The 25697-nt window shown below is 31.6% G+C and overlaps 2 protein-coding genes across 6 annotated transcripts in view; both read left to right on the top strand.

Annotated features, from left to right (window-relative positions):
* LOC148629478 (receptor-type tyrosine-protein phosphatase mu-like) overlaps nucleotides 1-5722 on the top strand; it is a 34883-nt gene extending 29161 nt beyond the window's left edge. For all 4 annotated transcript variants that reach the window (XM_088551923.1, XM_088551906.1, XM_088551915.1 and 1 more), the window contains 7 exons: nucleotides 806-905; nucleotides 1685-1758; nucleotides 2355-2489; nucleotides 2879-3010; nucleotides 3227-3384; nucleotides 3921-4056; nucleotides 4526-5722. In XM_088551923.1, the coding sequence (XP_088408049.1) occupies nucleotides 806-905; nucleotides 1685-1758; nucleotides 2355-2489; nucleotides 2879-3010; nucleotides 3227-3384; nucleotides 3921-4056; nucleotides 4526-4600 (810 nt within the window). In that variant the 3' untranslated portion in view covers nucleotides 4601-5722. The remainder of the gene's footprint in view (nucleotides 1-805; nucleotides 906-1684; nucleotides 1759-2354; nucleotides 2490-2878; nucleotides 3011-3226; nucleotides 3385-3920; nucleotides 4057-4525) is intronic.
* An 8657-nt stretch (nucleotides 5723-14379) lies between these two features.
* LOC148629477 (GTP-binding protein Di-Ras2-like) overlaps nucleotides 14380-25697 on the top strand; it is a 36896-nt gene continuing 25578 nt past the window's right edge. For both annotated transcript variants that reach the window (XR_015916390.1, XM_088551812.1), the window contains exon 1: nucleotides 14380-14738. Coding sequence is in view for 1 of the 2 variants with exons in the window: in XM_088551812.1 (XP_088407938.1) it covers nucleotides 14655-14738 (84 nt within the window). In the remaining variant the exon portion in view is untranslated. The remainder of the gene's footprint in view (nucleotides 14739-25697) is intronic.

Below are 25697 nucleotides of genomic sequence, written 5' to 3'. Positions count from 1 at the left end.
CAAATCAATGATTGCCATGTACAAATTACTCCAGTAAAATAACATTCGATTATGAATCAGTCCAAGAATCAGGCATAAGACCAGAAACTTAGTGTGAATATGTATCATGTATGTAAAACAACCAGAATCATTGTATGTGTTAGATAAAACAAGAAGTAATTGAAAGTTCTTGAAATTTGTGCCGACCTGCCATACAATGAAGATACCACTAGACTATTTTTTAATTTGATTTTCTTTATTCTGATTAGATAGTTGGTGTCTTTTCCTATCAGTTATTGCTATTTGTCCCTATCGAAGGCCGTACTTCCGAAAATGTGGGTTTCCCTATCTTCGATTTATATCCTTATATTTGCATTTTATTTGTATGTAGGTCCTTTGTAACTTTATAATGTGACTTCTTTTCACTTTTTGTTATTCAGCTTTTTAATACTCGACTTTATGATGTTTATTCAAGTTGCGATGTAGGTAGAAGAAAGAAATTCACATGGAAATACCTTCATCATAAAACAAGCCAAAGTATCATGTCCTTTTAATGTTTTCAAAATACCTGCAAATTGATATATTAGTATTTGAAAAGTGTTTAAAGACTAATAGAATAATCCAAAAAAAATAAGAAAGTATTACCTTCTGCATGTCTTTAAGAATGAATTATACTTAATATGTTATACGTAGTAAACCGAAGAAACATTGATAGTAAACAGAGTAGGTGATTGAAATCATAATTAAAGGTTAGGATCAAAGACCTATCTTAATCATGTGGTTTTGAGAAATAATTACAAACTAATGAGGCGTCGATTGATTTCAGGTTCTAAGATTGCTATCAGCGACTATAGAAAAAGACGATACAACATCAGCTTTGCATCCAGAAAATATATTCAAAAATAGGTCCACAGAGATTTATCCTGGTAAAACCTTATTTTAAAATATTTGATTTATTTATAAAGGTAACTGCTATGTAAAATGCAACAACCAGTATGGTTTTTCTATATCAACTAATAATTTTCAAAAATATTTCCATGTTTAAATTTTAAAATGTGTAGCACTCCGATTTAATACGATTTTTTTTATGTCATCAGCATTGCAAGTTCGTTATTGGTAATTGTGCAATGTGCTAGTTGAATTATATTAGTACCTTATTTTACAATTTTGATATTTTTTGTGTAAATAATGTGACTTAATGATCGACACATAGTTTCGATATTTCATTTAAAAGCAAACTCGATTTTCAAAGACCTATTGGACGTGCTGTGATATATAACAGTAATATTGGTAAAAAAGATTCGAGCAAAAATCAAACTAATATATTCCAAGGATAAAGACTAGACAAGGAAAATAGACACAATCACAAATAGAAGATAAAATAGCCAAAATGACACGTAAAAATGAAAGTAAATAAGCAACCTAGACTCGATTGATACGAATGTTTGTATATTTTTGAATGATGTTAACTTCATAGGAAGGCTTTCCGGAAAGACTAATGTAACACATTCTTGCGTTATATTTGAAGTTTCATAGTTAATAATTAGTTATGTTTGATTAATTCAAATGAAAGCATGAGAAAAACCTACTGGAGACATTGAATGATCCGAACAAAGAGAAATAACCGGAAAATATTGTATGAAACATTCAGTTAAATGCTCCTTATCTCCCTTTTGTTCTGATCTTTTATTTTTTACATTTAAAGCAAATAGATGTCGACCATACCTAACTACTCCTGTGGAGGATCACAATGATTACATAAATGCAGTGTTCCTAAATGTAAGTTTTTTGTCAAATAAATGTACATTAATATTTTATCAGATAACTGGTGAAGCATGTAAGTATCATCCCTGAATAATGTGTTTTCAAGACGACACTAAATCGATATTAAAGCAAAACAATTAGTTTACCCCAGTTCTTTAAATATAAAATAACATGTAAAATGCCTATGTAGATATATGTTTTCCAATAAATAATACGTATTAATTTTCGTTTAATTTATTTGGTAATAAATTGTTGTTACAAGTTGTTTTTGACAATAGCAACTCTTCGAATGTTCAATAAAGTTTTTAATTATATTTTGAATGCAATTTAGGTGTAAAACTTATGACTCTTTGGAAAACATTTTAACACTTTCATATATGTAGTTTTAATTATGGTCAATGCCTTTTCCGGTAGGACTGCGCAAACAGACGACGATGTTATAAGTTTAAAATATTGAAGTAATCAATGTTTCGTATTATATTGGTGTATTGATAAACAGTATAAAAAAAACTATCACAAACTATTTGAAACTGAAACAATTTCGATTTTTAAGTGAAGTGATATTTTTTTTTTATAAATTTTATTGGTCATTTTTATTCCCTTGAATACAGGGCTACTCTAGGAAGGATGCTTTTATAGTAACTCAAATGCCATTACCGAACACGATAGTAGATTTCTGGAGACTAGTTATTGACCACAACTCATATTGCATTGTGATGTTAAATGAAATTGACAAAGCTGATAAGGTAAACTGACGTCATTGTCATAAGGTTCAATGAGACTCTATGTTATTCCGATATCTATATTGAAAAAACGGTTCTGGGAATCAAATAATTATATGATATGCTATGAATTAATACGGTAAATAGTGCATTAAATGTTCTGATTCTACTTGTGTTATGTCTCTTTCTTAAATGATTAATTTTGTATTTATTAACTTAAGCCAAATTTAACATTATTTTGTATGCTTTTTACATCCCTTGAGGCTAGTTCGTTCCTGGTTTTTAAATTCAAATGATTCTTATTAAATGTTCTTTGTTTTGTTTTTCTTGAAAAAATGACTAAAACTCAAGATCGTCGAGATTAAAAGATCCACCAAGATGAGCTAAAACACCATAATGTACTTTTCATTTAGACGTGTGAGCCATACTGGACGATGGAAACCTCAGGTGAAAGTTACGGTCCTTTTATCGTTGAAACCACAGCTGAAATTAAGTCTGATCCAAGCGTTACTGTCAGAGATTTTACAGTAACAAATACATTAAATGTAAGTTAAATGGAATCTTAGGTTTTTTAATTAATAAAAGGTAACTTTGTAAACTTCCCCTGTTACCGCATTGATAGCACTCGGTGAAGTCAAGTGAATGCTAACTATAGAGTAAAAAGTATATTTAAGTTAATGCATTTATAGTTAAAATTCTTTGAATGTATGTACTTTATAGTTAGTATAATTATATTTTAACACTTGATATTGATGTTTTAGCCACAAGAAGTTCCAAGAGTTGTTCGGCAGTTTCATTTTCATCGATGGCCTGATGGGTCAAATGTACCAAACTCGAAAGCAGCTCTTCTCGAGTTAATAGATATGGTAGAAAAATGGCAGAAACAGACAGCAAATAGACCCGTCGTTGTACACTGCATGTACGTTGTGTTTGGTATTCTTTTATAAATTTTATGCAAGCATTGATAATTTAATATTTGTGAAATTTAAGACCTACGAAAGCACTAATAATCATCTGAAGTATATAATTTCAATCATATTATGTAATTTTTTTCTTGTTGTCTATCACCTTGTTTCGGGTAAATCAATATACTTCTAGTCATGAATCATAAAACATCATTTATTATTTTTCTTTTTATCAGAGACTTCATCCTACATGATCATAATAACTAGTCTCCAACCAGCAAGTCTTGTGCAAGTTATAGTTGTTATACATTTCATGAATACCATTATCTCTACTCATAACTGTTAATACAAATGATATCTCTGTCCTTAAGGGTGGATCGAGTCTTTAATATAACGTTTCACCGCTGAGAATAACCAATATAAGTATCACTATAGCGAATGGTTAGTTCAAACAAGTCATGAACTGCTGTTTATACCTGTCATCTTCAATGAAAATGTCGCATCCCAATAGATAATAACACTGTCCATGAACTTTTTCCAATAAACACAGGAATGGTGTCCTTCGAAGTGGATTATTCGTAGCAGCAAATTATGTATTGGAGCGGATAAAAACTGATAAAGAAGTAGATGTCTTCCAGGCTGTAAAACAAATGAGATTAAATAGACCACAGCTGATTGACACTTTGGTACGAAAATTGTTATATATTGTATTAATGTGATCCAGACTAAAGCTAAGCCTGGTGTTTTCCATCTTGCTACAAAGTACATTTCAGACAATTAAATATTTGAATTTTCTTTCCTTTTTGCCAGTGGTACACACATCCGTTGAAGAAACGACTGACAATCTAAGGAGCTCCTGGTTCTTTTCTTTTCTTAAATGCTTTTCAAGCTCTTCTTTTACCAGAATTACATTCGTGAGTCTTGAGTATTTTATTGTTACGTTGAGTTTAGCTGTGTCTTATTACATATCTGCCTTTAATTGGAAACTTTTGGTTCCTTAATTTTCTTTTATGAATAAACCCCTTTCCTTTCATATTAGATATTCCGTGCCCTGAGCTTGGCCATGCCTCTCTGCACATGAAGCATTTTACGATATCGCATAATATTTAGTCGTCTTTTACACTGTATCAACTAATATCTTAACGTATATTTCAGGAGCAGTTCAAATTCTGCCATGAGATAGCTTTTGAGTATTTAAACAATCAACACACGTTTTCAACATTTTCATGATAAAAGGATAAAATCTGACGTCAATCCGAAAATTGAAACGTGCCAAAGTAGAGCAAGTGATGATAAACAATGATTGGTGCTATTCATGATGAAATGAAGCATATCATAATAGAATATCGCCATTATAGAAATACCTCAGTGGCAGAACTCCAGAGAGGAAGGGAATCAACGGAAACATTATTAATGACATCTTAGCCTATACTGTCTGACAGGTTATCTAGATTTTCCTTAGTATCGATATCCGGATCTCATTAAGCTATAGTATGATTGACATGACTTGGATGAAAATCATTATGTACAATCTCTTCGACTTCATGTAGTACGGTAGTACGGAATACAAACCAGAATATTTTAATCAATAAATTTCAACCATGAAATTAATATGAAGTTAAAGAATAGATCATTAAGACTAATTCCCTCCTCTCATGTGAATCTAGTCTGTGATAGTTATTAATACATTAAAGATAAAGTAATGATAAAAATATACATTGTAGACAGATAAAGCTTTATGTATATGATTAACTGATGCAATAGATTTAAAATGAAGTTGTATAAGGAATTGTTTGGACGAATAGTGAGAGTAATTGTGAAAAGTGTGAAATGGCGCCTAATAAAGCAACGTATGAAAGCTAATATGGATGTTCTGTAAAGTGCAAGTGCAATCGCGTGAACAATCCCAAATAATGTTCTAAAAGATATATATAGCAATATTTATATACGATAAGTATCATTGTAGATAACAGTTTATTGTGTTATTAGCTCGAATAGTTTTATTTTCAAAGCATAATTACCATTTCAAAGAATATTGTTTCATCTCCAGACATTAAAGTAATTCAGGTTCATTTGACTATCATGACTGTACATGTTTGCTTCATTTTATATAGATTATATTCCATGACTATGCTTGTATGCCTTTGTTTTAAAATCATTGTTGATTGGGCATTATTGATGAAATGTTATGCATCGTTTTACGAAATCAGTTGATTTCGTCTTGAACCCATGACAGGAATGTAAATGAAGTATTTCTGGCTGTCATCAAATCTCATCTGTATTCAGCTTTAAATGTTAGACGACATTCAAGCTTTATAGGTCATAAAGTTTATAATAAATGTGAATTTATTACATCTTTTATTCATTTCTTGATAAACAATAGCTTAAATAACAATGTGTTATGCAAAAGGAATAATAAATGTTTGTTCAATGCTTGCGGCGACACACACAAAAACAGAAAATAACAATAGAAAAAAAAAATTTTATACGCGTTACAATTTGCTGTTTTCATCGAACTATCGAAACTAAATTTGCTACTTTGATGTTCTGCTTGGCTGTCATGTTTTTCTCTTCAATGTATGAAATAGAGGATTCTCTTAGTCCATTCTACCAATTCAAATAATTCGTTATTTACCCAAAAAATAGATGAGTTACTGAAACAAGCGATTACATTTTCAAACATTTTATAAATACTGAGATAATATACAAATCGAGTGGGACACAATCACATATATACAGTACCAATGTCGAGGTAATTTAAATACATATATCATAATAATGAATACGTGGATGTAAATAAATATTGTGTAAATATGATGCTACCGAATTTTTACTTTTTCAATTTTCTGGATGAATAAAGACAATCTTGCGAGTACATTAGTATTACAATATTTCAACATTGTATACAATTAAGTAATGTGCGGATATATATATAGTTATATTCGGGAAAAAAATTCCCGTAAATTCACACTATCCTCACGAGTGCAAAGACATGTATAAAATAATTCGTCTCCAAGACCAGTCATAAATAAATTACAAATTATATCATTTCTTGGAATTTTTCGCCATCTGCCGGTTTCGATCGGAAATTTTACGTTACACTCATGGTTAATATCAGCGGGTTTTGACGCACGCGACAAGTCATTTGGCTAGATTTAGTACCTGAAAATTTAAGTCGCAAAACATTTTACGATCTTCATTGTGAACTTGTCAAACGTTGAATGTTTTTCATCTCGACAGTGAAAGTTTTGTAATATTCACCGCGGTTTCTCATTTCCGTATAAAGCTAATTATGAAATCGAACATATTTTTTTTTCAGATTATCAACCGGAAGAAGACTTCTGTATTTCACTTGTTTTAAATACAAATGTAGTCTTTTTAGATTGAATATTTTAAATCTATTATATACTTTAGAATAAAAATATAGCTGATCTAATTAAAGTTCCTTTGGTCATGGCTTTTTAGGATCCTCAACTTTTCCGTCTTACACAGCCAAATGTGCCACATATGATAATCATATGGTGCTCGATTCATATGATAATCATATGGTAATCATATGAAAATCATATGATATTGAACATATGATAGTCATAATATTATCATATGATTCTCATATGGTAATGTTGGCTTAAAAACATATGATGATCATATGTTTGTGAAAAACATATGATTATCATATGATAACCATGCAATAATCATATGTATACTGAAACATATAATTATCATATGGTGCTCAATTTATATGATAATCATATGATGCAAACCATATGATTCTCATGTGTTGCACATTTGCCTGTGTATTCTTTAAGATATCAGTTGTACGTGTTTGTTCTTGTTTAGTCGTTATCCCTTGATTATGTTCTTGTTGAAAACCATTCCCTTGAATTATCTTTGAAGTCGAGAAATACCATAGCTTTCATAGTATTAAACAAAATGCAGTCATCCAAATGCAGCTAAAATATAACAATTGAAAAGAGAGAAGTGAAATTAAGATATGTTTAGAGTGTATAATAATCCATATAGAAAGTAAGCAACTATACAAAAAATCCTCAGATAAAGTAATGTTAGAAACTCGAAAAATAATTTCAACATTCAAAATAATGAATACTATGAAAATACAACGAACGACATAAATACCGAAATAAATAAAAAAAAAATGAAAATGAAAAGTGATTTAGTAATTCAACAATTCAAACACGTGTTCTAGCTTCTTGTCTCACATACATTTACATTTTGCCAAAAATTGCGGTCACTGCAGCGATTTTACAAAATAATAAGCGGCTTAGACACATTGAAAGGGTTATATTTTCCATAAGTTAAAATTGTCGGTTTTAAATCATGCTTTCAACAACATGACGGGAGTATTCCTTTCCATTAATATGACAAACAACCTCAGAGTCTTGAATGGCGACTGGCTGAATACTGCCTTGGATGATTTTATTTATTTCTTTTGTACCGATTATTTTCTTATTGTTGCTTGGTTTTGCTTTGTTGAGACAATTATTTTATCACTAGGCGAAACTTGCCTCAGAAGTTAATTTTCAGACTTTGCTAAGAATGTTATTTTCATAATGACGTTTTTTTTTTTATCTTAGAACAGATAAGTTTACCACCATTAGACTTATGGACATTATTCTTGATATTTGTTATCACAGGCTCTTTAAGCCAGTTTATGCTTAAGGTCCATTTACCTCCTCTATCATAGAACTGTAATGGACAACATTCCGTCTTATTTCAAAGACAAATCCATAAAGTTGTACTCTTATACATCACAAATTACAAAAAAATCACCTACAAATGGTATGAAAAGTAATAACAAAATTTCCGAACTAGTAAACTCTAGGCAATAGTCATAATAAAAAGGCAAAAATGAAAGTCAGGTATTACATATGGCATTATCTAGAAAAAACCGGTCCTGATTTGGTACTAGCATGGTGGGTTCAACCAATAAGTTACTAATCAGGTTTTGTAGCGCGCTAAACCTCCCGCTGCCATAACGGTAAATTATTTCCGGTCTATTACAACATTAACGGGCAGCATAAAATTGTCACCGGTCAAAATTGGTTAAATCAGTAGTCAAAACAGTACAGAAGATAATTGAAAATAATAATAAAAAAATACCAAATTAGTACAAGTAAAACAAAGGAGACACCAACTTCCAAATATGTCTTGACCTTTGGGGAAGACGCGTCAAGTTCAAAATGAAAATGAAAAGATACAAATAAAAAGTACAGAAAATAATTTGATTGATATTCAGAAATCCACCATTCATGATATGTTTGTCAGAAACATAACATTATTTCTCAACTAGATCCGGATATCGGAAATAAAATCTTTTGACAGCGTATTAGACGAGTTTTTATAACCTTGGCACAAAAACATGTTAACCTCATTAAGAAGTCAGTGGCTACTAAGTCTGGCATACCTTAACAAGCAAGAAATATAAAACACCATTTGAGAGAACGGGTGTACCCCTGCACAAGGAATTAAAATCGTTGTCTTATATTTTTGTACAGAGATGACTGTTGTCAAATTCGAAGTGAAGGTCTACAAATGACGCAGAGGAAGCTGTACAATTGTCTCTTTAATTTCTAGTTTTAATGGATAAATAAACATTAAGGTTTAAAACAAAATTAGGATGAACAGCGTCAATATATGACATAAGAAAATTTAGGGATCTATCTTTTTTTAAACATTCTTTTCCTTCACCAGAATTATGATGAGACACCGATTCATATGAATAAGGAAATATATCGGTTAGGAGAGGGGCACAATTAGTACCCAATAAAAATGCCGATAATTTGTTGAAAAAATTACCTCCTACAGTGACAAATATGTTGTCAAGTGGAAATTCTTGCGTACTGAGCACCTGTTGCTCGGTATAGCAGCTTTTGTCTTTTCGTTCTGTGGTCGTTAAATATGTAGAATCGTAGCCCAAAACAACAAGTTTGTAAGAGGTTCCATTCTTGCACTTAAATGCTTTGTAAATTATTTCCTTTATATGGGTTTTCAATTTATCGCTGGATAAGTTAGGTTATAATGTTGAATATAACTCCGTTCAAATCCCTACTCAAAAACATTATACATCGTTGTTACTCCTCCCCCTTCAGAAAAAAAAATAAATAAAAACAGAGATGCAGATATATAGGACTTGGTAGAGATACGTCATACTTTATCATCTTCCAAATATACCGAGAAGATATTTTCAAAACGCTATAATTTTTTATCAACAACATATTTGTTCAGTGTTATGGACGCGTTTTTCAACAAACTGCATTCCAATGAGAACGAATTGTGCTCCTCTGTTCGTTGACCTATTCCATCACTCTCATGAGGCATACCTAATAGCTGATCTGATCCATAGGAAAGGACATCGTTTAGCAAGATCTTTTGATCTCAGTTTCCGCCATGAAGATGACGTTTTATCGTTAATCAATCTCAAGCTTCTTCCCCAGAGAACTTGATATAAAGGACACCATTATTTCAGCCTCATATCAAGCCCTACTTTTAGAGATCAATGGTAACAGAAAACTACTGACCAAACTACAGATAAATGCGAAGACTTAATTCCGTATCGTCAACTGTCACTTGCAAATGAAGTTTTCCTGTCACAACTAATACGTTATGCCAGAGCTTGCCGTAACTACGCAGATTTTTTGTATCGAGCAAGACTTCTTATTACTATAGTCATCACTACAGAAGTGTTATGGCTGCCATCATAAACTAGTGGATCGTTATGGTATATCCACCTGCACCATGAAAACTTATTTGTTCATCGTGTCATAGCTTTCGTTTCCTCTTTCGCATACCCCGGACTTGACTTTTTATGAGCAACTCGGCGGGTGTTTCTACAAAAGCAGAGGAGCTTACCTTACCGGTGCAGCTGGACCCAGTTTTAAGTGGAGTCCGAGTTGCTCATTTATATTTAATGCATTCTAGGTACAATTTTGATAATTTTATGTTTATTGCTGTGTGTGTCTGTTTTTCTTGTCTTTGTCCCTGGAATACATTTTTTTATTTCCGCAAATTTGATACCCTTGATTTATCTTTTATCGAATTAACTTCAGCAAAGGTGCGAGATTTAAGATTAATTATAAATATCATTTAGAGTTCTTGAGAATCCATATTAGTTTAATACTATTACGAAAGTCCTTCAGGAAACACTTTTGTAGAACAAGTAGATGATCTTGCTATGTACATTTGATTGTATGAATTTTAATGTAGTATTGAAATCCAACACAAATCAAAAGGTTCGCAAAACGAAGCATGATGCGACCACAGTATGGATACAATATTTGTTTTGACACACTTAAGCATAGTGACTTGCAATTTATTATTATTGATACGACAACTAGTTTGTACACTATATTGTATTAAATTTGGAAACTGAATTAAAATTTTCAAAATCGGACCAAAGGTAAAAGGTCGATTTGTTAGGAGAGTAGCACTTTGACCTCTTATCACTCGAAAACCACAAGTGATATCTGAAACCGGATTGAAAAATACAGGCAGGAATTTTCACAAGGAATCCAATAAAAATATTTTTGAAATCGGACAAAAAATATAAAAACTCGATTTTTATGGGGTGTGACCCATTTGACCACTTATAACTCAAAAACGGTCCAAAACGCATCACATCTGCAGATGCATTGTTTACCACAATTAAAAAAGAAACACAATAAAAGGAATAATCAAAATTGAAAGAAAATCAAACATTCTACGTGGGTTTTAATAAAATAACAACTATTTTTACCTTTTGGTCCCTTTTTCTAAAACGGTAAAGGCCACACACTATAAATTGAATGAAAACTTTTCTTTAGTGATCATTAAAATCTAATCAAAATTTCATAACAATTGGTCAACCACAACTAAAGTTATCGTATGAAAACCAAGTATCTACGGACGACGCAGGCGAAGACAGCGCCATACCAATATACGACCGAACATTTTTGCGGTCGTATAAAAAGGTTAGTACTCAAACCTCTCACTTGAAAGAATATTGAACGAGGCAGGGCCTCAAAATTGAGGACTTTCGTCTAAACCACCTTGTTGCCACAATTCACCATTCAAACACGGTCTTTTCGGTCACGTCATTATGGGATATTTAGATATCGCAGAAAATTAATCTTTCAGTAAAGTCCTTGCTTAAGGTCCCTTATATCGTGAAACACGCTCCTTCAATTGGAATTGAAATTCAAATATTCTATGGATGCTTAAAAGGACTAAGCAGGAAAATGGATAATAAGAAAAAGCTCTTGATTCGCTGTCAGGGTGGGCGAATGCCGCGAGATCTTTAAATTTTGCAACGTATGTGTGTTCTAAGTATGTCAAAGTGTCAATGCTTACATCAAATTTTAAAAATCCCGAAATAGCCAAAATGTTGTCTACTTTCCATGACAAGTTTGTTGTTGTACCAGCAGACAAAACTCTAGGACAGCTATGTTTTGTTCGGTTAATCATATACTATCAATATTTTTATCGGAGATAACCACATTTAACTATAAATCAGTTCTATCATTTTTCGGTCACCCTTAATAAAAGACGATGAGTGTGATCTCCCGTCGAATATGTACAAAGATGGACGTGTACTACCAAATCTCTTTCGAATATATCTATTAACTTTTATACTTACAGCATTAAAAAAGGTCTCCAGTCTTATCAAGACACTTCACTTGTTACTCTTGTCGTGGTATTAGTCCAATGTGGATCCTGAAAAAAATTGAAATATTCTAGAAACTCTGAATAATAGATTATTATCGAAATGTGAAAGCTTCAAGAAAATTGATTTTTAACTCTTAATACTTATATTTTAATGCTCTGTTGAAATCACGACTAAAGAGCATTAAACATCGTGGCTACTGTAAGAAGGATGGAACGAGAAGATTAAAGAAGGTAGTCTTTTGCAGAGGTTATTCTTTGTTATAAAAACCGATTCCGAATCATCAACAAAATATACCAAATAATGTACCAAAATGGCTGATTTTCATAGAAAACATATTTGTCCCATGTAGTGGACGGGTTTTTATAACAGACGGTCGCCATTCAAATAGGAACAACCTCTGCTATGCTACTTGCTGACCTTTTCCTTCACCTTTTTTTAGGCGGACTTGACTGATCTGAACCTGAGATAAAGAGCAAACACTATGAAATCAGTCAACATCAGACATCGATGGAAAGAGTAAACTTATGACCTACCAAATAACAAATGCAAAGACTTTTCGTTCCGTTGTGTCAATGTTAATTTCATCTGTGGCAATATTCCTTCATCACCCGTGTCACAACCCGTACTTTGTTCCAAAGCTACTGAAACCACGCGGACTTTTTGTACCACTGTGCGTTTCTTACAATGGGGTTCCCGGAACATGGTTAAAAGCTTCAAGATTAAAGTCATCTCTACAATAGTTTTATAGTAGTCATCATAAACTTGTGGATGGTTATGGTGTATCCCTCTGCACCACGAGAACCGATTTTTTTATCATCTTGTCATAGTTTTCCTTTTCTCTTTTCTCTTTCAATGAAGCTTATTACGAGAACAAAATTCTTTTAAATGTCATGTATTTGATATAATTTAATAATAATCATTTGCTTAGCTTCTACATTAAAATTCTTTGTTGTAAAACTAGTAGTCAAATGTATTTATCGGTTGTCATAATATTATGTTATGTGGTTTAACAATAAAATGTTGCAATGAAACGGTATTGTCACTATATATTTACTTTCCAATTGTTCCTTTATCAATTTTGTTATATTTGATATGAATAATTTGTAACAATGGATATGGGAAGTGTGTAATAATACCTCACTAATGGAAAGACAAACAATTTTCCAAGAATAGCAGACACATTACAAAAGCTTGTATTGAAACTTCTATTAGCACAATGCAGATAAAATCTATAATTTTTCAAATCTAAAAATTCTTAACAGTCTTCTGTCTACAAAACTGTTTAAGTATGGCAATCTAGGACAAAATTATATTTTCTACTCATTTCCATTTGATCAGAAACTATGTAATGCACAGGCACCTCTAAATCGGTAAGAAAAAAAATTCACCACTAGTTTCACCCCATGATATTTTTACGCCCCCCCCTCCCAAATAAAAAACAAACAGAAAAAACGCAAATTCTGGATCCGCCCCTGATGCATTTCGCAGCATCAAAAACGATATTTTGGAATTTGATCAAATTCATGATTGACATGAAGATGTTTAATTAATCAAGAAGCATAAATCCTTAAAAAATATGCATTTAATTATATAAATTGAATTAAGAAAGAATTCTCATGCGGACAGGACTAACGTTTGAATCAACGTACTATTGTTACCAACAATAAACAAGCAGAACACATATTCAAACTCAAATTTTGTCAAATGATTGATTTACACAACAGAGCATGTTGTGCATTGGTAGAGAAAGTCATCATGTAAAATGATTTTTTATTTGTTGTATTACGACTAGAAAGCACTTTATTATTTGCGCTTGAGTTCTATGTTGTTTGATGCCTTTATCTGGAAGCTTATTTGTATAATCAACAAGTATCTCTAGGATGTTTTAAAGGCAGATAAATTGTATATTAGCCTCCGAAGTAAACATTTCAGGAGATGACCGAGGAAAAATGAGAGTGTCATGCAATTAAATGGTTCCGTCCCTGCTAATCTGTTGTCCTAACAATATTATCGACCTATGATATCCAACTTATTTTACCAATAAACGAAATTGACAAATTGTATCTCCAGAGGAGACTACATATACTAGGAACAATATTGTAGTAATCTTCTGAATCTCCTTCATGCATACTGGAATGAAACGTAAGAAACTCAACTCAACCTTAATTGTATTTTATAGGACAATATGACGGTCAATAATATAGTAAGGTTTTATGTGGGGTAATGTATAGCTAATATTAAGTTGCAATCACTTCACACGGCATCGAATATAAATCGATTCCAAGCTATCAAATTGGTTTGTTCACTTATTTTGCCATTTTGACGACTGTCGATTTTCAATTTAGGGCTGGGTTTAGATAAATGCATATCTCCGAGTCTGAAAATTCTGAGTATAAAATCAATGGGAATAACAAATGTATATCGTTGATTGCAGAAAATTATACATTCTGAGATGCCAAGAAATACTGACGTGAATACGGTCATACAAAGAAGGAGACAGACTTGTTGAATATTGGATATATTGGGACAGAAAAGAGAAAGACATTTTGTTGTATTTCATACAAAGACAGATGAAATACACAAATCCGACTTTCACCCTCCTTGCAGAGGGTGCTTAACCAGATGGCAGCAACCGGGAGAGCTATAAGGTCTAACTCTAAATCTACAGGGATGAATACTGAGGACATCTGGCAGCCTAGGGAAAAGGTGAGTCTATTTCGCTTGTATGCAAAAAGGTTATAATCAGAAATGCTCAAAAAACGCTAATATTCTTCATGACTTTTTGACATGCAATTTAAATGAAAATTCGTTTGAAATCGCTTTATGGCATATTCACATTTAAATTAATCCATTTATACAAAGAATTATTTTTCTGGACCAAATGCTTTATCTACACCGAGCTTACACTGCAAAAAAGTATTTATGCGTGATGTATGTATGCTCGCGAATTAGATTTAATTTCCCTGTTCATTTGAAATCTTGTTAACTGAATTTATTTTTACACTATTAACATCAATATTATTTGTTACGATTTACACCCTATTAAATCAAATGTATCAATGTTTGAATCCCAAAGGCTTATTGTAATTAAATTCTTCCAATGATGAAGCAGTTTAGTTGCAAATGATGAGTCAATATGCCATTGATGTTTGAAGAATTGCTAGATAACAATCAATGCATCTCAAAACTACCTGTAGGCTTTAAAACAAAACTCTTAAAAGGTTATATATATATATGAAATCAAGGCATGGTATCTCTTACTAGGATCTTAATAGCACTTAACTTATAACAAAAGGGGCATGTTTCTTTATTAATTATTCACAACAAAATGTAACGAACAAGAATCACGAAATGATATACAATTTGATCAGACCAAGAATTTAACTGTGGTTGGTCAATAACTGAATTTCCTAATATGCTACCCTGACTGTTGCTTGATAGTTGCTATAAACATTCACCTGTTTACGTAATTAGATGTTATATTTGTTATATCGTATAATGTAACATGATAAAACAATGGATCTTCTACAAATGATCCAAAGTTATAACCGTAAAAGAAGCTTTAAAGTTATTTATAAATATGCTAATATACTTAAATGATTGAAATGTGAATAAGAAGCCTAAAACAGCTCTTTCATTTCACATTTCGACTGAAAATTAATTTTGATTGAAAATAAAGCAAAAAAATTATCTAAAACATCATTCAACAAATACAACAAATACGACAATACCAATAATGTTTATTGCAAATTTCAGTATGCTGTAAACGTGTTTCATGAAATTCAAATATATAGGAAGATCTAAATCCAAAAATTAACTGTATGCAAGAAGTATTCAAAACCAAAACTGTCGAAAATTAGAGGCCAAATCCATCACCGAGAGGTTCTATCATGTGTAATACGCATAATGAAGCCTCAGTGTTTAATGTATTTTGAAATTTGTAAAACTGCAAATTTTGATACAAAAGAATTATGTTGTCATATAAAAATATACACACACATAAATATACACACACACATAAATATATACACACACATAAAAACAACTTGGAAGTACATTGTACTGTAGATGTTAAAATCATTGGAACTACAAACACAATTTTGAATAGAAATATCAACGACTATGAGTATCATTAATACTTATATCAGTTTAAAATTGCTTATGGCAACTACAAGTAATTCAACTGTGCAAACTAGATTACATTAATTTGATACAGATAGCTTTAAATTTTCGTAAGGTTAACTGCTTCAGAACAAATCGATGCATGCCTTTAACGAGACATTTACTATTGACAAAATCTTTACTTCTGTGTAATTTGACTCTTAAGTGATGGATGTATTCTGAGTGTTTTGTCATAAATGCTTAAAAACATTACGCGAACTGTAGCATACAGAGCGACTTATGTAACGGACATATCTTCAATCGGCGTCTCCTTAGAATAATTACAGCTCCGTATCATTTGGAGGTCTATCGTTACGAAAACCATTTGCAATGTGATATACTTGAAAGACGAAAAAAAACCTTCATGTTGAATAAATTTGTAAATTATTGGATATGCCTTCAAGTTTTTATTTTAAAATGTCATTGAGTTTTAAGCACTTCAAGGGTTATTAGGGTGTGTCACACGAAAATAACTTTTGATTGTTCACTTTTTCGTAGCGACATTATTGTTCACGTTTTGCAATAACTTTTTACAGTAAAATTAACATCATCTGTTTTAATGTCTTAACTGAATAAAACGAGAGAAATACCAAAGTAACATAGAATGTTGTACTCACAAACACAAAATAAACACACACCACACTTAATGTTTTTTTTCCTGAAATCATAGCCACTCACTATAATGCATAGAAACGCAGATTTTGTTCATGGTTTGTGTCATGAAACCTATGACATGTAAGATAGAGCTTTCAATATCAATTATTTATCATCAACAGTCTAGAAAATATACTCATTTTATCACTTTGTTCCACGTAAGAAGATACTCAATATTTTATAAATCTATGTCTATGTAAAGAATAACACCACCATACCCTATTGAGGCCACAAATGTGCGGAAATGAACAGACCTTGATGGGGTTGTTTCAAGCATTACTCGGTGAACTATAGTGAAAAATCGACAATATACTTTGGAATGTCGAATATATAAATTTCAATATGTCATATGAATCTGTATTGGAACGTTTCCGATTACTTCATGCTACAATTGAACAAAACAAAAATTGTGTATTTAAATTGTCGACTGTTAAATTTGGGCATACCATGTGCTTTAAACAAAACGTGTCTGCCTGATTCTCGTTAATACACTGGAATTAAAATTGAACGGAAAATGCATTCTTTATCGATAGTATAGACACATCTTTTCTTAATCAAACCAGATACAAATTTGTTTGCAAGTGCATTTATATATTAATTGTATGTTCTTATTACATTTAGTTTTGACTGATACAATCAGATGATATGCATAATGACTTATATTTGTAATTGTAATTGTGAATACATTAACCCCTTGCAGATTTGCTTAAAACTTTATAAACTTTTATTTGTGATCTAATGTTTGTTTGAAAGGCTTTAAAAATTCATGATTTAAAATTGATTGACACATTATGTCATGACATTTTTTTCGAAGGGAAAAAGTACTATATTTCACGGAGTAGGGATATTAATTTCTTTTTTCAGACCAGTGGAAGGGCAAAAGTAAGATAGCACAAGTTTAATGGAAGAGTAATCAAGGGAACCAAGGTTATAGCGGTAATCAAATGAATGTAATCCAGGGACAAAGACCAGACATGGAAAACAGACAAACACAACAAAGAACATAAAGTAACTAAAATCATACATACAAAGTAACAAAAGCAAATGAGCAACTCCAACTCCACTAAAAACTGGAAGAATGGACCAGGTGCACCGGTAGGGTAAGCATCCCCTTTTCTAGAAACACCCGCCGAGTTGGTCATATAAAAAGTCAAGTCCGGGGTAGACAAGCGAGGAAAGGAAAACTATGACCCTTTGAATAAATCAGTTTTTATGGTGCATATGGATACACCATAACGATCCACGAGTTCATGATGACGACCATAACTCTGTTCCAGAGGCCTATTTGTTAGAGTTCTAGCGCGATACAAAAAGTCTGCGTAGTTTCGGCAAGCTCTGGCATAACGTATGAGTTGTGATATGAACACTCTATATGCAAGTGCTGAAGGGATGACCACAGATGAAAGGAAAGTTGACAATTCTGAATGAAAAGTCATTACGTTTGTCGTAAAGTTTGGTCAATAGTTTTCCTTTATCATCGATTTCTAAGTGCAGGGCAAGATATGAGGCTGACTTCACAGTGTCAGTAGTATCCTTTATCTCAAGTTCTTTGGGGTAGATGCGATGTATCAAATCCCGAAATTAGGATTGTTTAAAGATAATACGTCATCTATATAGCGGAAACTGAGATTAAAGGATCTAGCAAAACGATATTCTTTCATTCGGATTAGATCAGCTATAAAGTTAGCCTAATAAGAGTGAAGGAATAGGTCAGCAAGTAAAGGAGCACAATTTGTTCCCATTGGAATGCCGACCGTTTGTTGAAAAACACGTCCATCAGACTATATGAACCAGAGATAATTATTGATTTTCCACTTCCTTTATTATTATTACCATAAGACAAAAATCGCTATTCAACTTTAAAGGCGCCTAGTCAAAATGTTTCTTATTTGTTTTTTTATTCAAACAATAAAACAAAACAAGCGAAAACCAGATATAATTTTTTTTAAAATGAAATAAGAATACAAATGCAAACAACTTTAAAAATTTTAGGTTATTAAATAGCTTTCCAACAAATTTGATGTTACTTTTTTTTGTATTTTCCCTGAGTTTACTAGATGTTATAACTGAATACAGTTTACTTTATATTTTTGCACTAATTAAAAAATGTGTAACTGATAAATACGAACTCAAAATTGCTGATTTTCATGTATGTTTCTGATATCTTAGCTTTGTTTGTATATTTTGGCTTCTGAGTAATATTTTCCTTCTTTTTCATCGTAGTTCCCCTTGATTTGAATTTTAAATAAATTTTCTTTCTATATATATCCATTTGAATTTCCAGTTTTAGCACTCAAAATCAATAAGGACTTACTAAGCAAACTCTACATAAAGCAAATTAGTCAATGGTTGCAACGATGTTTTGTCAAGAACAAAGTAAATATTGGCATGAATTAAAACGTTATTTCATGATGTAACTGTTCTTCCGTGTATGGAAATAAACGTATAAACCTGATGTATTAAGACTTTAGACCCTGATGCCACAAAAGTACTGTTTTGGAGTATTCTTAAGTGTCATGGACAGTTTTTTTACGCTGGGGCGGCCTGTTCTTAAGAACAGAAATGGCTTAGACATGTACGAAAGAACGAAAAATTATGTTGTGTTAATTTGATATCTTCAATGACACGAAAGGTTTTTTTTCTATATCTGATAAAAGAAAAAGTATGTGTTAGTGATTTCCATTTATCTTTTGTTCGCCATATAATTGAACGGTGTAGTTTTTCTTCATCACATCAATGACCCCAAAATACAAACATAATTCTAATTTTAAAAAGTATCTAAAGACTTAAACGTTTTTCGTATGATCTTAAGACGCTTCTTTACCTGTAAATGTTTATAGATCAAAATTAAAGATAGTTATCCTACTTCGAGCGTAGTCATCAGATCGCTTTAGATATGTCTTATGACAGTCATAAATCTGTTAACTACTAAAGTACTTGTGCTTCTTTTACTTTTTGACTTCTTTTGTCTTTAAATTTTGATAATAATATACTGTATTTGTATTAAAATCATTGTAGGGGAATTCCTTCTGACTATTTGAATTGTATTCATTGAACTACAATTCGTTACACACGTATAGTTAGTAAAAATATACGTACTTACAGGAAAGACCAACGGGTCATGAAAACTATGACACGTTTAACTAATCATTTCTGATGGTACAGATGGATACACTGTAACGATCCGCGAGTTCAATATGGTGACTATAAAACTATTGAAATGATGACTTTAATTTTGTTGCAATATAAACCTGTTCAAGAAGCCTAATTATAAGAAGTCTAGCGCGATACAAAAAGTATGTGTAGTTACGGCAAGCTCTGGCATAATGAGTTGTGGTATGAAAACTCAATACGCAGGTGCTTAGGGGGTGTTGTCGCAGATGAAAGAAAATCAATGAAAAGTCATGGCGTTTGTTGTATAGCTTGGTCAATATTTTTACTTTACCATCGATCTCTAAGTGTAGGTCGAGATATGAGGCTGATTTTACAGAGTCTGTAGTATCCTTTATCTCTCAAGTTCTTTGGAGGTATATGCGAGGTGTCGAATCCCCAAAACTACGTCATAAATATCGTGAAAACTGGGATTAAAGGATCTAGCTAATCATTGTCCCTTCTTTTGGATCTAATCAGCTATAAAGTCAGCTTCATACGAGTGAAGGAATGGGCCAGCAAACAGAGGAGCACAATTTGTTCCCATTAGAGTGCCGATCGTTTGTTGAAAAACGTGTCCACCAAAACTGGACAAATATGTTGTCGATCAAAAATTCCAGTATTTTGAAACATCTTCTTTGGTATATTTGGAAAATGATTAGGAGTTATTTTAACAAAGTATGAGGAATTTCTACAAATAACTACATATTTGTATATAGGTTACCGTCTTTTTTTACTAACAACAGTGCATAATGAGTCAGAATTTTAACTGGGTATGGGGAATAGAAATTTTCAAAAAGTTTTAATCTATTGTTTTCTGATAATAATCTTGAAATGAGGGTTTCCAGAAGATCTTTTGATTTTTTCAGGAATGAATGATTTCGCCCTATTATCAATTTTCGTCATTAATGTATCTTCGTGTCGTTATTGGACTTTTAAGTTTATTTTGAAGGAGGGTCATCGTTCTTTTTCCGTGGATTTTATTACATATGATGTCAGGGCATTTCGGAGCTTACTTGAAGGTGCGTTTAACCTACTGAAGACCTTTTGGTGATTTTTGTAAGTATTTTCTATTTTATAGGGGTTATACGATGGTACTTCTGTTGCGTTTTGTCATATCTGTTCCTTTTTCTCTGCTTTGTTAGACTGACTCATTTTTTACTATTCTTTTTGGCTACTGTTTAGATTTATCAGTTCGATAATTTTGCTTTTACCCTTCAATTTAGCAGTTTACAATAACAAGCTTCCCTTATCTCCATACAAAGGTGAACTCCATGCTTTAACATTATTGGACCATTCCAATTTCAGCAAAAAAGTACTTTTAAAATTACCTATCATTATTTTGAGCGAGTACAGTCCGGTACTATTTAACTATTCTAGTATTAAAATTAACCATACTTCCTTCCTCAAGTTCGCGTTTGTTTGTTACATTGTAATATAATTGCCGTTCTATCAATTGTCACCCTATCCTTGACAACAAAACATTATCATATATCCATAAACTTATGCAATACAATCCGAAAAATGGCGTTGTGTTGAAACGTTAGCTTTTGAAAATTATTCTTCAAATTGTCAAGTTGTTCTTGCACTCAAATAGCGAAGACAGCAAAGTTTTTGTGTTTGGTCTGCTTAAAGTCCGCACACACGCCATCGTTGCTGCTATTATAAAAATAAATTTGTTCTTCAGTGAACGTTACGTCATTTATATTCACATGTTATCGTGCAAAGGACATTGTAATTATTACACTTAATTAAAATATGATATATTTATTAAAAAAAAAAACTAAATATTCTATGGACTGAATGACAACAATGATATTCGAAACGCGAATTGATTGTTGTCGATATCAAAGAGAATAAAAATGTGTAATCTTATATCATTTATTATTGACGTATAGTAAAGTATTCATTAAGGGACCAATACAATATTGTATTCAAATACATTTTAAAAATGAATTCGAATGTTGTAACATTTTATCCGACCATTTGTGTATGGAGTTTCATCTCTGAACTCATTTTCGTACTTTGTGAAAAAGCTCTGACTTTTTTGTGACATGATATACTCCTTAAAGGTTTATTATCTCAAGACCTTAGTCATTATTTCAAACTTAAAAAGTTCCACCTGTATGAATTATATTTCACCAACAGGCGAACAGTTTTTTTAGAATGTTCTGCATTTGAATTAAATCAATCATAATTCGAGAAGTTTTGTCCCTTTTTTTATAACCAATGAGAAATTCATTTGGTTACTATATACATGTCTTATGATATCATATGTTTCAAAATTCTGTTTAAATTCAATTTGCCAAAAGCACCAAAAGGGATGCGATATTGATGAATATAAAACTCATACCCCAACTTTAAATCAAACTTATTGTCCGAATCAGTTCCTGTCAATGGTGATTTATTTTGCATTGGTTTAAGAAACTAATAACTATTATGATAAAGAATGATTGGTAGTTGTTCTGTGTACAAGTTTTTTTGTGTTTTGTCTTCTTCATAGACGCATACATGCAATCGATGCTGCAGCTTAAAAAAGATAAAAAAAAATAATGTTATTTTGTTTCTGGTTAGATTGACGACGATTATGTTCATATCACCAGAAAAAAAGATAAAACAAAACATAACTGAAACTGTAGGTTTCCTAGTCTTTTAGCATTTATAAGTTAATCTCTTTTGTATAAACTTCATAACTTACCATCTTTATATATGGCATTATTCAAATTAAAATTATAAGCTGCTTTCTTTGAAACTACAGATAATATCTATTGATAATACGTATTGTCAATTTTATTAGCATTCTTTATTAGTTATATGATGGAATGTCGTTTTGTCTCGGAGTACTTAAGTACCATTCTGTATAAGAATCAGGCAATGGGTGGCACATCATATTTCTCAATTTGGTCTTTTTGCCTCAAATACATTCAACACATCTAGAAAACAACAGAACAGCTATTTAAATTTATCCTGAAGCATCGGTGATGTAGATATTTTTTTGCCTGCTTATATAAGGAAAAAGTTCGGGAAAATTTTTCCCGCCATTTTTCCATAGTGCATTTCAACTAAATTTGACCTATCAATATCTTAAAAAGGCAAACTTTTCAAACACTTTGACAGTAATTTCTTGAGGTTATGAGGTATAAAAACTTGGATTATGCAATAAAATGTATTTTTTCTTCATGTGCCACACCTTATACACTTTTTGCCTGATTCTTAGACGGAGAAGTACTTAACGTTCCAAGCTTTATCAGTTGAAATATCAGACAAATGTATTTATATCAATGTCATTTAATCAATAAAAACTACCTAAGACAAAACATAATAGAGCTAAATCTTTTCTTAAATTTTTTTTCATGAAATTAATGAATGAAGGATAGATTTAGACAGAATTTTTCTATTTTCCAAGTTACAAATGTATTTATAGATCATATCTCAGCATAGAGATTGAACTTTGTTTAAGAATTATAGAAGTAATGTTTAAGTACTTAGACCAGAGATATTGACATGATCGGCATACTTCTAGTGTTAACGTTATAACTACAGTGTCTGATAATGTCACTATCAATAGAAATCAGGTCAATTTTACGACAGTTCAACGTGATATTTTCTTTTTCACAGAATGTATAATAAAATATTTGCAATCTATTACAATGCTGATTTTATTTCGAAATTCTCCGTTGTTGGGATTTATTATGTTCAAGTTAACCTAAATGTATATATAATATTTTTTTTATCTTAAGTAACAATACAAAAGGTAATAAAATGAGGGGAAGTCCAAAGACAGCACAATACGATATCATGCTATTGATAATGATGGATTAAGAATGCCATAATGTAATATTTTTGCATAGTTATATAGGGACATCTTGAGAACCATCTAATTTTTGTTTTGATCTTGATAGTCGTTCTATAAGTGGACAAAAACAGAACCCTCCATCATCAATATAATGTTAAAAAAAGCAGTTGAAATAAAACAGATTGGATAATCCAGCGATATCACTTATGAAATGAAGTTATCCCCCTTTTAACAGATTGATAACAATGCTTTATTTACAGCTAGTTGTAATAGACCTAAATTTGTATTGAAATTGGAAGTGGTCTTTTTCAATTAGCTGTAACACAATCCACATGTATCACATTACAAAGAAAGGCGGACGACCTAAACGCCCTTCTTCCACAAATAAAAAATTAAAAAGTGACAAAATAGTGGACATGGTTACTAGTTAATCATTCCATGTAATGATCTTCCACACTGCTATGACCGAAAAGAGTTTTAATTATGTCTTATATGATAGTTATTACGCTCAGCACTGAGTTCTGGAGAAGTAGTATAGAGGATGACATTTTAATTTCCATTCTGTTTCTTTGTCATTTCTTTTAATTTAGATTTATGAGCACCTTATAATTTCAAGCAGTTCTTGTGCATATATATTGTTTTTGAAAGAAAAATGAGATTGTTTCTTTTTCACAAATTTGAGAAAAACGCTTACATTCCACGTGTTCCGAATAATCATCGGAAAATTTGTCCTTTTTTCTTGTTTACTAAAACATATTCATTCCCCGTCACTTGAATCTGAGTTGTCGTCAATATATCTATTGCCTAAAAGAGATGGTCTGGCTTTATTTTTTATTCTTTTTAAATAGTACATTGTATAAATAAAACATATAAATATAATATGTCGTTTATCTAATTGTTTTTCATGAATTACTTTGTTCGTCAGAAATATATGTTTTTCATATGCTTTCATGGCGGTCCTAAACATGTGAAAAACATATGATAAACATGTTTTTTTCCCCGGTGTTTTCAAAACATGTGAAAAACATATGTTGTAATTTTCTTGAGTAGAATGACTTTTTCCTGGACTTATTGTTGGTGTCGGGAGACTCATCATGTATCACAATATACAATGGTTAAGAAAATGGTAATGGTTTATTAACCTTAACCGTTATAAGAAGAGGAAATATAGGAAACCGGATAAAATGGAACATAATTCAAGGACAACGAAAGAAAATAGACACAGCAATACAATTAGAGGTTATATTTTTCCTCTCATTTATTTGAAAGCGGGTTGCCATCATGAACATGAAGACTGATATGTTGTCTATTCGATTTGACGTTTTGTTCCTTGCTTTCACGTTGTCCTTTGTTTTATATGAATTGAAGGTTTGGGAAGATTTTGACTGTGGTTACCGTTGCTTAGCTCGCTAACTCGCATGGCAACTTATGATGAAAGAGTATTCATTCAAATTATACTCAGTATGTGTAATTAAACAGGACTTATTCAAGTGGGTTGTATCATCATTTGAGTTTTGGTTGTACTGGGTTGTATTAAAAATTATTGTTAATGTACTGCTAGAAAATAACCTAGATGAATAATTTTATTTTAAAAACCTGTTGATTTCAAATACTGTTATTATATACGATTTTTGGAACACCATAAAATGAAAAACTGTCCTGCTGTATATTTTGAACGCTGGTTTTATTTGGACATAGATAATTCTAGTTTCGTGTTTTAATGTATTGCTTTTTTATTCGACACAAGGCACCAGATATCCAGCGTATTTAAAAAGAATTATATTATTTCCTGGTATAAGACTTCGTCAGTGTAAACATGGGGTCATTGGTTCCCTTACTTCTATATAGTCAATAACTAAATCAATCTCCTATCTTTAAACTCACCATTGTTTTAAATTGCAAAT

This window comes from Perna viridis, chromosome 1 (assembly GCF_037379345.1).
Source record: "Perna viridis isolate PV_CMFRI_1.1 ecotype Kerala chromosome 1, ASM3737934v1, whole genome shotgun sequence".
Classification (NCBI taxonomy): Eukaryota; Metazoa; Mollusca; class Bivalvia; order Mytilida; family Mytilidae; genus Perna; species Perna viridis.
Note: the sequence above shows the minus strand (reverse complement) of the source record. Positions and strands in the feature narration are given on the sequence as shown.